This window comes from Crocodylus porosus, unplaced genomic scaffold, assembly GCF_001723895.1.
Source record: "Crocodylus porosus isolate Cpor-Errol unplaced genomic scaffold, CroPor_comp1, whole genome shotgun sequence".
NCBI classification, from domain to species: domain Eukaryota; kingdom Metazoa; phylum Chordata; order Crocodylia; family Crocodylidae; genus Crocodylus; species Crocodylus porosus.
Genome location: NW_017728886.1, coordinates 73,367,044 through 73,381,387, shown reverse-complemented (window position 1 = coordinate 73,381,387; position 14,344 = coordinate 73,367,044). Strand labels below are relative to the sequence as shown.

The following is a 14,344-nucleotide window of genomic DNA, read 5'->3' as shown; positions in this document are numbered from 1 at the left end:
CTTCTCCCATGGGTCAGGTTGCTCTTTGCCCTGCTCTGCACTGCCAGATAGGGCCCCACTGCACCCACACTGGGCACTAGATCAGGACCACCAGCTTGATTGGGCCTATGAACAGACCTGGTACTGCCCATTCTGCTTGCCAGTTGAAAAGGGTGAGCATCGCTGGCTTACTTAGTAACTCAAACTTCTGGAAATGATGTTAAGAAACTTTCATTGCGTGTTTGGTTAAATATCTGTTGATGCCATTTTTACCACAAAATAATTTAGTTTTGTTCAATTGCTACACAAAATATGCTTAAACTGATGGAAAAATATTGCTCCAGAATCTTGTCCTTAATTAGAACCAATATGGAGGCAGCTTCCTTTATACTGAGATGGAGGCTTTGGGCTAATGACTGAATCTCATTGTAATGTTGCATCCTCAAAATAAATTCTGCCTCACTGTGGCATTTACCATCCATCCTTTTATTTTCTTTTCTTTAAAAACTAGTCTTGATTTACTTGAAGAGCTCAGATATTAAATATCTAAGTACCATAATACATTTCAGTAACAAATACTATGCAGTAATCAGTTTCCTTTGTTTCCTTTTTTAAAGGAAAAAATCAGAAAAGCACTTGGCAACATAGCCAGTTAGTATTGCACTGAAGTTCTTAAGGCTTGAAATTCTGTGACTTGCATATATAATGCTGCAAGTCCAGTAGTGGTAGCTTTTTGTGTTTCGGGAAGACAAAAGAATCTTAAGGCAGCCCTTAACTGGAGGATGTTTTTATTCCTTGTAAGGCATGGGAGCCATAAAATACAAATAAGAATTCTAACATTATAAAAGCCTTTGTCTAACACTTTACTTGCATTCTGATTGGTTGTCTCGGCAGCCAATCAGTGCTCAAAGAGTGTTTTGGGCAAGAGGCAGTGGCACTCTGCCATGATGGCAGGGACAAAGCAGGGTGGGGGGTAAAGTCAGCACCCTCGCCCCTGCCCTTCTCCATGGAGGTGGCAGTGGCATGGGGTGCTAGCTAAGAGGGACAGGGGATGGCAGGGCAAGCTTCCCTCCCCCTTGCTCCTGGGAGGCAGTGCAGGGTGGAAGAGACCTGGGAGATGGTACAGTGCTCTGTCCCTGACTGCCTGTCAGGAATGATGGGGGGCGATTGGCTAGTACAAATGTTTTTGTTTTCGGCTTGGCTTTTTTCATGCTCATAGTATCGCAGTTGGTCCACTTTAAATTCTTCTTTCACTGCTGGCTTTTTTTGTGGCTTTCAAATGTAGGTTGCTGAAGCTAGAAATTGAATTATAATGGAACACGTAAAGGAAACTGGTTTGTTTAGATGGATGAATTACAGAGGGGGTTTTTTGTAGGCTAAGCACCATGCAAATTCCTAGTGAGTTGTGGGACAATGTTTTGTGCATGTCTGTAAGAAGGTATTGTGGCAAACTTGGAACAGTTCAGTGATAATTTCTTTTTTGGTAATTCTTCACCCCATAGTGGGGGGGATACCAGCAGGAGGGAACAATCTCACTTGGGTTTTAGTTTCAGACTTGGATGAGCCAAGTAGTCCACACTTGAAGGTACCACCAAACTTGGAGAGGAGGGCTGTTTTTGGTCCAAAAAGTGGTAAAGTCAGAGTTAACTATGCAGCGAGTATATGCCATAAATGGTACAAGAGTTCTGCTACTGGGCATTTGTAAAGTCAGTAGAGGGAATGATTCAGGAGGCAAATAGAGTAATTGAAATGAATTAAGGTGTGTAATACATTCTGTTTAATGGTACAAAGGCCTGAACAGTTGAAGAGAAGTGGGGAATTGTGCAGAACTCTTGGCTTCCTCATGCAAATTACCAAAATTTTGCCCTGTATGTAGTCTCTATAGCTCAGCTCTGCTAAGGAATGGTGAGATGACTGTGTTTGGGGGGTACCAGCTGTGCTAAATTTAAGGGCTCCCTTCTCATTTAGGGAGTGAGACAAGGCTCTTGTGTGAATACCACCAAAATGGTGCAAGATTCAGGAATTTAAGGTGAAGAGAAGCAGTTTCATAAATTAATTATGGCAAATGCGCAAGAAAAATTGACAGCAGGTTTGCATGAAGCCTGCTCTTTAAGCATAGTTATTACAGTATCCCAATTACCTTATGTACAAGAGATCTGTGTTCATATATTTCCTGCTGTATCATATACAAACATGTTTTACTGTAGCCCTATGTATATCTGGCTGTCCATGGAAAAAACACTGATTGATACTTACCTAGTATACCTCTTCTATGTTTTCCTGTCACCTTGTTCAATGTGTGTGCAGTAGGCCTGTGTGAATAGGCAACTATTTGATTCGGGATTGGATTTAGCCGATTTTTTTTGGATGCCAGCGATTTGATTTGGAGCTCCGAATTACTTTCCTGCTTCAATTCGGCCAAATCAGCTTCGAAGCTGATTTGGAGATCCGGCCATGGGGTATAATGGGGAATCAATATCAATGAACTTTGTTGTTTTTTGTCTGATTTTTTGGAAGAAACTTTCAGGGGTGGTATCCTCTGCTGAGCATGAATTCTACCAAGTTTCATGGAGATAGGTGCAGGGATTCAGGGGAAACTGCACCCCAAATTCTTGAAAGCAAAACTCATGTCACGTGTATGTGTTACACTACGGGGGGCGGGGGTGTGAAAACTGCAGGGATGGTAGCTCCTGGTGAGGCTACAAAGCCTGCCAAGTTTCAAAGAGAGAGGTGCAGGGATTCAGGGGAAACTGCACCTCGAGCTGTGGACAAGCAAAACTCGGTGTGTATGTTAAGGTGCAGCAGGGTGAAAGCTGCAGGCCTGCTAGCCCCTGCTGAGGCCACAAAGCCTGCCAGCTGTCAAGGAGATGGGTGCAGGGGTTCTGGGGTCCTTAACACAGTGTCACCCATGTCATAAGTTTTGCTTGTCCACAGCTTGAGGCGCAGTTTCCCCCAAACCCCTGCATTGATCACCTTGAAACTTGGCACACGTTAATGCCCTCAGCAAAGGCCACCATCCCTGCAAGTTTCATCTGAATTGGACACAAGACAAGGAAGTTACAGATATTTCATTGATTTCCCCATTACACCCTATGACTGAATTGATTCGGAAAGCCTAAAGCTTACCATGATTCAATTCGGATTCATAGATTCAGCATCTGTATCGTATCCGACTCATGATCTGAAGCTTTGCACAGCCCTAATGTGCAGGGCCTTTCACAATAGGGATCTGATTTGAGGCATCTAGACACTGTGACAGTAAATATTAAACAATTGGGTCAATATTATCCTCTTAATTTATATAGTTAGGAAGTTTTAATGTCGTCTTCATTAGTCATGGGTATAGCAGGTACTATATTAGCTGTCTTTTTTTATACAGGCCAAACAATAGGCAGTGTCTTGGGTGTTTTTTTGAACTAGAAGATGAAGAAACACAAATCAGGTTTTCCAATGGAAACTGCTGAAATCATTAAGTGGATTAATATCACTCTTTTTTTCCTTTTCCTTTCAGTGGTAAGAGACTTCCAGGAATATATAGAACCAGGAGAGGACTTTCCAGCTTCTCCACAGAGAAGAAATACCTCATTACAGGAAGACAAAGACGACAGCGTGATTTTACCTCTGGGTGCAGATACATTAACATGCAATTTAGGCATCCCAGTAGTAGTAGTTTGTACAAAGGTTTGTTTCAGACTTTTAATTTTTAAATATTTTAATTAACACAAATTGGCAGGTGTGGATTTGAGGTGGAAATCTTCTTTAAACTGGAGAAAGCATTCTGACTTTGAAATGGTTTGTTTGCATGTATGCTTTAAAAAAAACTTTTATCTTTTTTGTGGTTGAGGGAGCTAATTATTAAGCTCTTTTCCTGGAACAGACTAACACAATTTTGAGCATTAAAAACTGACCAATAAATGTCTGGATGTGGGGGTGCTATTTTATTTAAATTTCCAATATATTCAAAACATAATGGTAGTTTGTAGGAAAAAACTCTTACTGTAGAGGAAGAGAAAAATAGATGAGGATAAAATCATGTAAAATTGGAAGTGGCTTTTTGTGGACAAAAGGTAGCTGCAGAATCTTTGTCGTTCTAGTCTAGCTGAATTACTGATGGGTGTGTCAACAGAAGCAGGTCTGTAACATGCATTCCAAAATAAATGATGTAGTGATCAGAAATGTCATCCAATTTATAGCCTTCGTAGAATTTCTCTTAAAATCAACTAAGTTTTAAAGAAATAATAATACTCAGTTTTATGAGTAGGATTTTCCCATCCTGCTAAATTTCATGTGACATTTTTTTAAGTTTTACTCTTCTGATTTCCTCCCTTCACTCACTACCCTCTATTTTCAGATGGAGGAGATGGTAAATAGTTAGAGGGGGAAGTGATTGTTAATCATTTAGGTGCTTTCTGCCTTGATTATTCCTCAGTTCTTAGGGTGCTTCTATGATTTTTTTTTCCCCCTCTTGTAGTAGGTGGCCAATTCTGTCATGGTAGTTATCTATGGTTCTGCCTTTTACTCATGGGTAAAATCTTTTTCTGCCCAGATAAGCTTGTGGCCATGATACTGCACTGTTTAAAACTTCCATACAGGGAGTTTACTCAAAATGGGATTCTTGATGTGTTCCGTTATGCTTCTTTGAATTGTTGTATAAAAGTATTTTGACAGGTTTTTTTAACTTGAAGATGAGAAGTGATGGTGCTAATTTAATAAGGTGCTTAATGTGCAATACTACTTGTGTTTAATTGAACAGTGTGATGCCATTAGTGTCCTGGAAAAAGAACATGATTACAGAGATGAGCACTTCGACTTCATTCAGTCACATATTCGACGGTTTTGTTTACAGTGTATCCTTCTAATATTCAAAACGTATAGAAAAAAATTGCATATCCTGTAGTCTTAAGTTGCAAATTGCAACCAGTTTTGATACAATGTTAATAAATTTCTTCTAAAAATTAGCCTGAGCCTAGTTAGGAACTGTTTTAAATAGAACTAGATTCTGGTATACTAGGCCATGTCCAGTTTGCTTCCTTGGTATTATAAAGTACTGTGACTTCTTCTTTTAAAAGGTAATGGAACAAATCTTGTATGCTGCCTCCCTTATGGTTACTCTGACTTCCTTTCATTCTCCCCTTGTACTCGGCCTTGGTGAGGCTGCAGCTGGAGTACTGCGTCCAGTTTTGGGCTCCACAATTCAAAAAGGATGTGGAGAAGCTTGAGAGAGTCCAGAAGAGAGCCACGCGCATGATCAGAGGTCAGGAAAACAGATCTTACGATGACAGGCTGAGAGCCATGGGACTCTTTAGCCTGGAAAAGCGCAGGCTCAGGGGTGATCTGATGGCCACCTATAAGTTTATCAGGGGTGAGCACCAGGATCTGGGGGAACATCTGTTCACCAGAGTGCCCCAAGGGATGACGAGGTCAAACGGTCACAAACTCCTGCAAGACCGTTTCAGGCTGGACATAAGAAAGAATTTCTTTACTGTCTGAGCCCCCAAGGTCTGGAACAGTCTGCCAGCGGAGGTGGTTCAAGCACCTACATTGAACACCTCCAAGAGTAAATTGGATGCTTATCTTGCTGGGATCCTATGACCCCAGCTGACTTCCTGCCCTTTGGGCAGGGGGCTGGACTCTGATCTCCCGAGGTCCCTTCCAGCCCTAATGTCTATGAAATCTATGAATACTTTTCCTGATCAGCAGAGATCCTGTTTTTCTCTGATTTTTAAAAATTGCTGATTTTTAAAACCCAAAATCCATGATTGATTACAATTTTAAAGGTCTGCCTCACTTTCCCCCACCCCCCTCCCTATGACAGCTTCCCAGCCCCACACAGTCATGGGCACCTATTCCAGAAGGTAAGTGGGGAGGGGGGAGGCTGCCACTGCTGTGCTGCTTGTCTGCAAAGCTGTAGAGCACGGTGGTGGTGGTGGTGCGGTGGGAGCTACTATGTGCAAACCCCTTCAGCTGGCTAGCGCATGTGCAGCCTGCAGAAGAGAACCCCTGCCCTTGGCCACCCAGCCCTGTTCCTGGGAGTGGCCTGAGGTGGGAGAACGGGAGGTGCTGCAATGTGCTGCCTGGGGGCGGTGGTGCTCAGAGCAGCCCCTCGCCTCCGGGGGTGAAGGGCAAGCCTGAGCTCTGCAGTGGCTGACTCAGAGGCTCTGGCCCCACCCTTCCCCTTCTCCCTCTTCCGGGCAGGGCTGGGGGTTTCCTACCCTTTCTGCAACAAGCTCTTGCAAGCTGGAACTGTGCTGGCCTGCAATAACTGCAAAAACAGAGTATCAGCGGATTTCTCTGCTAAAAGGGGAAATCTGCATTCTCTCTAATTTTAAAAACAAGGAATCCATGGTTTTCTCCATTTTTTCCATGGGAAATGGAAAACCTGGTGCCATGCTGATCAGGTAATTTAAGGACCGGGGGCTGCTAAACTTGGATTTTAAAGTATTCCTTGAAATGATAACGTACCACCCCAAGAATTTATATATAATTGTATACAGCTGTAACACATCATTCATTTTGACCTGACAGTGGTTCCAATGCTTTGCAATACAGTTCTGTAAATCCTAATAAATAAAAGGCAAGGGGTGTAATGGAAAGGCACATAAAATTGAAAAGTGCTGCAGGAAGAGATCAATTGACTTTATTTCCTTTGGCCACATGTACATTATGTCCTGGTACAAGCTATTGGTATTCTAGCATTTGTTCAAATACCAGTAAAAGTACCGTAAATCAGCATTGTATAGTCATCTGACCTTGCTGAGAGAAGGTCTAAATGATGTTTCAAAATGCCAGTGCTCTAAACTATACTTCTGACTAGCACTACAGCAAAAAGAAAATTTTAAAGAAAAAATTTCTTTTAGAGCGGGGTACTTAACCTCTGGCCTGCGGGGCTCTGAGTGGTCAAAATTTGGCAGTGGGTGAATAGCTACTAGTGACCACCTTCCTATTCTAAATTCCTAAATCCCAAGCCCTGCAGGAGGTCAAAGCCCATATCACGCCTTCTTCCATCTGCGTAGCTGGGTTAGGGCTGGGACATCCCATTACCACCCTCCCTGCTCTCAGCAGGGCCTGGTTGGGGTTGTCAACCGCTATTGGATGGGCCCTTGCCACACTCACTTTGGGCACTAGATTGGAGCCACCAGCTGGATCCAGCCCATGGATGGAATAAGCACTACCCATCCAGCCTGCCACTGCTTTAGACTAGAAAGACTACAGAAAAGAAGAACATACAGTTGCGGGGGGTGGAAATCCGAAGCCCTAGTCAGGCTTGGAACAATGCCTAACTTGCAAGTTTTCAACCTTAGGCACCTAGTCTTGCAGCTGAGACTTGGCATACTTGGTTGCAGAACTAGGGTCCAGGGTAAGAGAATACAGGTGGGTGAAACAAAAGAAAGAAAAAGTGGCATCTAGTCAATGAAACAGTGTTCTAGTGTGTACAAGCCTAACTTGTTTACCAGTAGCCTTTTTGGTTCTTGCTTTTCTTTAACAAATGTACTCAGATGGGGCAGCACTCATTTACACTTCAGTAAAGGAAAATAAAAATACTGATTTAGTGTATAAATATATAGTTCAGAAATTATATGGATTTCCTTTTAATGTACCAGCTGTTGTTGTGGAAAAAGATGCAGTATTTATGTAAGTGAGTTACATTGTCCATGTCTATTTAGTATCCAGTGCAATAGGTAAACAAATAGTTGATATAGAAATAACTTGGAATCAGTATGTTGTAACAGTAAGTGTAAGAACAGGCATGGCCTTTGAGTGTCAGTTTTAATGCATTGATGAGCAGTTGCAACTCTAAGGGGAAATGTAAACTCAGTTTTCAAAGTTGTTTTTTAAAATACAGTATTCACTATGAATGCTTTCATTACCATGTTTTGCAGAGCAAATAAGAACTGCTCAGACAGCACTATTGACTACTAACTGGCATGGAGGAAAAATTGTTAGACCTCTTAGTCTTTGGCTTTTTTGCAGTGGCAGTACTTTGACATTTAAGATTGGATGAATGAGGGATAAACTCAAATGAATTTGAAGAACAGTGACTGTTTTTTGCCTCCAGTCCTGCAGGGTGGGATAATGACAAGAAGATAGGAATATTACATGAGAATTTTCAGACGCTAAAAGCAGATGACAGTTTTGAAGATATAATAACAAAGCCTCCTGTCAGAAAGGTAACTTTTATTTCAGTATATTTCAAAGAAAAATGTTTAGTTAACTACTTCAGTGGGATTGCTAATCTCTAAAATGTTCCTTTTCCCTATTGTTGGTTATTTTTCATCAATGGACAAAACTTTGTCCATTCTGTTGCCTCTCCTTTTTTTCAGTGAGTTCTCAAGATATTTTCTGGAAAAAAAAAAAAAAAAAATTGGAAGCTAACAGTTTGCCACAAACTGTTTGCTGTGTTGTATTGTTTCTGTTCAGCATTTAAGAGGGAAGAAGGTTCTGTTTCTGCATGTAATAATGTTCTCCTCAACTAGCGTATTCTGCTCTGTCTGAAAGCAGGTTCCAACTCCAACAGCAAGTTTTGGAAGTGGCACAAAAACTAATTTGGGTTGTTTCTGATAAGTTGTCTCTCCTTATGGAGATACTTTTAAACTGAATCTGCAGACTAGCCTCTGTGTGATGCATATATGAAGATAAAGAACCACTTGACCCATAGGATCCTTACACTGTGTTCCAGACTTCAAAGTGAGAGTAAAGTGAGATTTATGTATGGTCCATTATGAAAGGTCTCTCCAAAAAAGAAGTGAGGTCTTCTGTTTGCTCCCCTCAGTCACCAGCTTCTCCCATAATAGACAGAGTTCTCTTTCCCTCTTATCCTGACTAGCAGTACTTTTTTTTAGAGGGAACGGTACCTGTTGAAAATCAAAGGCTGAACCCAAGGCCAATCTTGGAAGAAAGTCTCTTGAAAAATAAAACTGTAATCAGGTAAAATATCTTCCAAGATGCACTTTATTCTTTCCACTGGATAGAAAGATGAAAGAAAATATTGCCTAACTATTTGTGTCCAGAGCTGAACTCAGTAGCACTGTTGTAGTCCAAATGTCAGTTATTTTCCCAGTCTCAAACTGCGTAAACTCAATAGTTAATCAAATACTTAAATCCCAAGGTAAATGGATTTATTGCCGTTACTCCTACCAAGCAGGGGACTTAGTCTACTTTTAATAGCACTGATAGAGTAAAATGAGTACCTGGGGAACTCACTTAATGCATAGGGCTTCTTTTTATTCCCAAGTGGAACCTGCAAATAAGTTGTTCCAGATTTGATTTATCCTTGGATTCTTTCACTTAGTACAAAAGCTAGCAAACTGAATGAAATGCCTACAATATAAGGGTGGTGCAATATTAGAGAATGGTTGCTTTTATATAGTAGTTGGTGGTAGGTAGTAGAATGCAGGGATATTGGCTTTCTGTTTTACTGGAGCGTGTGGTTTTATTACATAAATGAGGTGGATCACAAGTGTGGAGTGCTTTACTTTTTAAGCTCAAGAGAAAAACTAATGTAAAATAACTTTAAGAATTCCAGCTACAAATGTAAAGGAAAGATTAGCTGTAATTGTTTGACAGCGTTTCTGAAGCAGCTGCACTGTTAGCTGTCGGTTCTTTTTAATAAGAAAATCCAATTGAATATGGATTTGCTTTTTTTTTTTATTCTTATTGATAATGGTTGCTGCTGCTGCTGCTGCTGCTGCTTCTCGTGTGTTTTATCATACTGGCTATCCAGGTAGCCTCTGAAATATTCTGTCAACTTTGTGCCCAAGCTTTAAATGGGAGTGATGTATTGAAAAGCATAATAGTCTGTCAGTGCAGCTACAGAATTCAACATTTCAAAAATGCCTGAGCCAAAATGTTAGCATTTTGGAATTAAGATGGCCAGCACAAGCTGTAATACCTGATCTCTGGACATGCATTTTTGAGATTCTTAAATCTAAACCATACAATTTTTAGGTTGCCAGCTTCCAATCTTTGAAGGATCTTGCAGTCATTCTGAGTACACCTTTTGAATATACACTGATGGTCTTGTATTAAATATTTAACTATACTTTCCCCATCTCGCATCTTGTCTTTACTTCTGCATTTATTTGACCAAAGTTTTTATTAATTACAACTAAAGATATAACATACTTTCTAGTGTTTTTAGGTTGAAGACAATGTTTTGATTCTACTATACCTCTGTGTTTGGTCATACTATTCTGTAGGTATAAAGGGAAAGCATTTAACTCCTTAATTGTATCCTAATTTCTCCATCCCATACATATTAGAATGTTTTTATATTGCAGTTTGTTCATGAGAAAGAAATAGTAGCAGAAGATGACCAAGTGTTTCTTATGAAGCAGCAGGTATGTTTGTGCCTTTCTGTTCTAGGCTAAGCAACTAATTATCCTTCTAATAATGTCTATTAATTTTTTTTTCTCCTGGTTAGTTAGAAAGCTTATTAATATCTCTTATCTTATTTTTCAGTCTCAACTAGCAAAACAACCACCTACTGCAGCTGGAAGGCCAGTGGTTAGTAAAACTTTTTTTTCTTTTTATAAAATAGATAAATGGGACATTGAGTTGGCTAAGCAATCTGTGGGTTTTGTTTTACTAAAATGTTCATACTTCTGTATTGCTTTAAAAAGACTTATTCAGTTTATTTGGGGATTGAGTGCATCTAAAGAGACAGAAGTATTGACCAAGATTTTTAGATGAATTTCTGTAGTTAATGTTGCTCTTCTAAGAGCCTTTTTAAACTTGAATTTGAGCGACTACACTGGTCTTTTGTAAAGCAGTGAAAATCATGTTTTCTCCCTAGAGTTCATTTCTCCTGCTGTTTGCTTCTCTAATGACTTTCCCCACATTTTGTGACAACTTACTTGCCTGCAAAGTTGGGTGTAGCTTCTCCATGATCTAGGTTAGCGGAGGCCACACTTTTAACAGACGTGCCATAAATGAGCCCTCCCTGAGTGCCACTTCTATCCCCTTCCTCTGTCTGATGTGCTTCTCTGCTTTTTTTGCCACCCTGCCTGCCACTGCGCTACCTGTTCCCTTCCCAATTTGCCATATGCCCTACACAGAAGCTGCCAGTATCCCCTGTAGCATGCATACTGCAGGTTGGCCACCCCTAATCCAGGCAATGCAGAGACTTGACACCTGACCAACGCAATGTGTTTTCTTTGTATGCCAGTCTGAGGAACTGCATCACACCTGTACTGCTTCTAGTTGTGATCTAGGGTCATAAATGGAAATATTAACATTTGGAACTATGCATGTACTCACAGTGCATGTACATCTATGTCCCCAGCACATGGTGTGATGGGATCGATTCCCTGATCCCAACAGTCGCACTTCCTGTCCTACCATATGTGTGGTAAGAGGTATAATTTTGGGGGAGCCAAAGTTGTACTGTTACTACTTGCTAGTGCAGTAGGAGCCTGGGAGACTGATCTTGGGTTCCCCCTACGCCAGCAAACAAAGCTGGGTGTCTTGTGACCTGAGACCCGATAGCTGATTGTGGGTCCCAGCTTTGGGACTGCACTGAAGTATTGTCCCAGAGGCCTGCAATATAGCATAGTGGGGAACCATGCCATACGTGTTTAGTTTAAGGTGCTATGGGAATGTGTCCATTATTGCACATACTTGTGGAACAATTCTGTGGCTTAATTAGGTAATTAATAGTACAATAAAACAAGAAATATGTAGCTGGGTTACTATAACTGATTAATTGCATCTTAAATGTAACGAGTACCAGGGGCTTAGAGCACATAACATGAAGTCTGTAAAAAATATGCATATGCAGCACTTCACTATTGTATCACAGTATAAAAGTAACGTACTATAAAAAAATAGAATGTAATTTAATTCAGTTTCTATAATAGACAGACATTGAATATAATAGCAGTTGAGTGCTTTATCTTGTGCTTTGGCTTAGGATGCCTCGCCGAGAGTTCCCGGAGGATCTCCTAGGACCCCAAACAGATCTGTAACATCCAATGTTGCCAGCGTTACACCTATTCCTACTGGGTCAAAAAAAATTGACCCTAACATGAAAGGTAATTTTTTGGTAGGCAAGGATATTGCAGGTGGAATTTTTAAGCCTTTTTAAGTAAGCAGACAAAAATGTCTTTGCCCTTCATTGTACTGACTTAAAGTGTAATCAGCATTTCTTTGGAGAATGTAGCTTGTTTGTTTTTTCCTACTGTAGCTGGAGCCACAAGTGAAGGTGTCCTTGCAAACTTCTTCAACAGTTTATTGAGTAAAAAAACTGGTTCTCCAGGAAGTCCAGGTGTTGGTGGTGGTAGCCCTGGAGGAGGAGGGGGTACTGGAGGTGCTAGCAGCAATTTACCAGCCTCAGCAAAAAAATCAGGTATGACTATTCATAAAGTATCATCTACAACTTTGTGGAATACTTTTTATTTTTAGCATTTAATATTGGTAAAATGTAGCTATATCTATATCTTGTCACAACATTATAGTCAAAAGGTCTTGAGCATGGTAAAATCTTTTTTAAGAAAGGTCTGAAGAATGAATCTTCTAGAAACATTATGAAATGGGAACTGTTGACTCTTTAACATACCTTGTCGGGCATTGAGTGAGTAACTGTAAAAATTGCTTCATAGCTAAATGCAGATGAGGAACTGACATTTAATTTTGTGGAAATTTTAGATAATGGATTCTACTGTACTTGGCTTGTTTCTCTCTGCAGCTAGTATACAAGACAACTTGGGTGCAATTTGAATTTAAAATCCATTCTACAAAAGAAATAGAGCACTAATTTTTTGTAATGTACCCAATTATATTGACAGCTAATATAGCACCAATATGAAACCTTTATTGCTATTCATTAGTAAAGTTACATCAATCTTTAGGGGAGAAAAATACTGTTCTAAGAACTTCGTTTCAGTTCGTAATACAAACTTCTGATAGCTCCAAATAGTGGAATATTTGGTGTAATACTAAAAACTAAGTTAAGCTGTGTTGGACACAAAACAGTACTAGTATGTAGGACTAAAACTTAAGATTTTAGCTGGCTGTGCCATCATCCTCTGAAATTTTAACTTAAAAGTGAATCCTTGACTAAAATTAAGCTTTTATAAAGACCTATTATGTGCATGGGAAAGGAGGGTTGTTTTGTTAGTGTTTCACTGTTCACATCCAGAATGTCTCTTTAAGGAATTGACAGCATTTCTTTTAAAATCTTCATGGAAAACGAACAACTTCAACTCCACTTGAAAGCGCACCATAAGATAGAGCTATATTTACATATGGCTTATTACACCGTAAGGCTTCTTAAACAGGGAAAAAGTACTGTCTGAAAGGCTTAATTTTCCTTTATCCTGCAGTTGTTTAAAATGCAATGACTGCTTGTGTAACTTGAATTTACAAGTTCCGTGTCCCTTAGCCTTTTACCTTGGTTGCAAATTCTCAAACGCTTAAATCCAGCAGGTGGTCACTAGAGCAAAACAGTTACTGGAATTTGTAACTGTTTTGCTAAAGCGATCACTTGCTGGATTTAAGTGCATTTCCTTTACAACTGATAGTATTGGTCCTCTCTCAAGAGGATTAAATGATTTGATGCTGCTATCCAGCTGTGTAAGATGGAGTTATGTCCATATGATTTTACCCTATGATAAATGGCTTATAGGATAAACCATCGCTTTAATCACTCATGCAAACTGGGCATTGAAATACAGTACTTTAATGAAGAATACACTGTTATTATGATATGCTCTAAAATTTTTAAATGAGATTTTTTTACTGTAATGTGAATTGATTTGCAATGTATGCTACAGCCAGGGCCTGTTTTGTCTGTTACTAGTCATTTTTGTATGAATTCACAGCATGACCTATGCATATATGTACAGTATACCCTTTAAATGTTGTCTTCAAGATAAATGCGAAGCTATTGGTCATTAGTAATAAATTTAAGACCAGTAAGCATCTTGCCTTCAGAAAACTTTTACTGTCCATAATACTGTGTTTTGGGGTAAGAGTGTTTTCTGTAGCAAGCTTTTATGTAGCTCTGCTGAATAGTGGTAGATGTGCTTAATGGAAGACTTATTAACTTCGGTTGTAGAGGAAAAAAGTTTCCAAAATTTGTATCAGATTTGGAACAGTGTGTTGTTATGGAGTAGGGCAGGAATACAGGAGAATACGTTATCTCTACAGTGCAAATGATCGGATAGAAGCCAGTGTAACAACGGACTGTCTCCAAATGGTTATTGCCTTGCTCTCTTATTCCTTTATCCTTTTAGGGTCCAAATTGGCTGTTATGCAGGCTTAATAGTCTTTTTCCAGTGCCTTCTGTCGTTTAATTTTTGCCTGTAGAATGCACTTCAAGTACTTTTGTTTTTATTCTGAAAGCATTGTAGTTCTTCAGCTTTTTTTT

At 39.8% G+C, this 14,344-nt stretch overlaps 1 protein-coding gene across 1 annotated transcript in view; it reads left to right on the top strand.

Annotated features, from left to right (window-relative positions):
- The window catches only part of DYNC1LI1 (dynein cytoplasmic 1 light intermediate chain 1), a 39,646-nt gene that overhangs the window by 20,780 nt on the left and 4,522 nt on the right, over positions 1-14,344 (top strand). The window contains exons 5-12 of the mRNA XM_019536392.1: positions 3,491-3,660; positions 4,733-4,826; positions 7,476-7,611; positions 8,036-8,147; positions 10,257-10,316; positions 10,438-10,482; positions 11,888-12,008; positions 12,161-12,322. Of these exons, the coding sequence (XP_019391937.1) occupies positions 3,491-3,660; positions 4,733-4,826; positions 7,476-7,611; positions 8,036-8,147; positions 10,257-10,316; positions 10,438-10,482; positions 11,888-12,008; positions 12,161-12,322 (900 nt within the window). The remainder of the gene's footprint in view (positions 1-3,490; positions 3,661-4,732; positions 4,827-7,475; positions 7,612-8,035; positions 8,148-10,256; positions 10,317-10,437; positions 10,483-11,887; positions 12,009-12,160; positions 12,323-14,344) is intronic.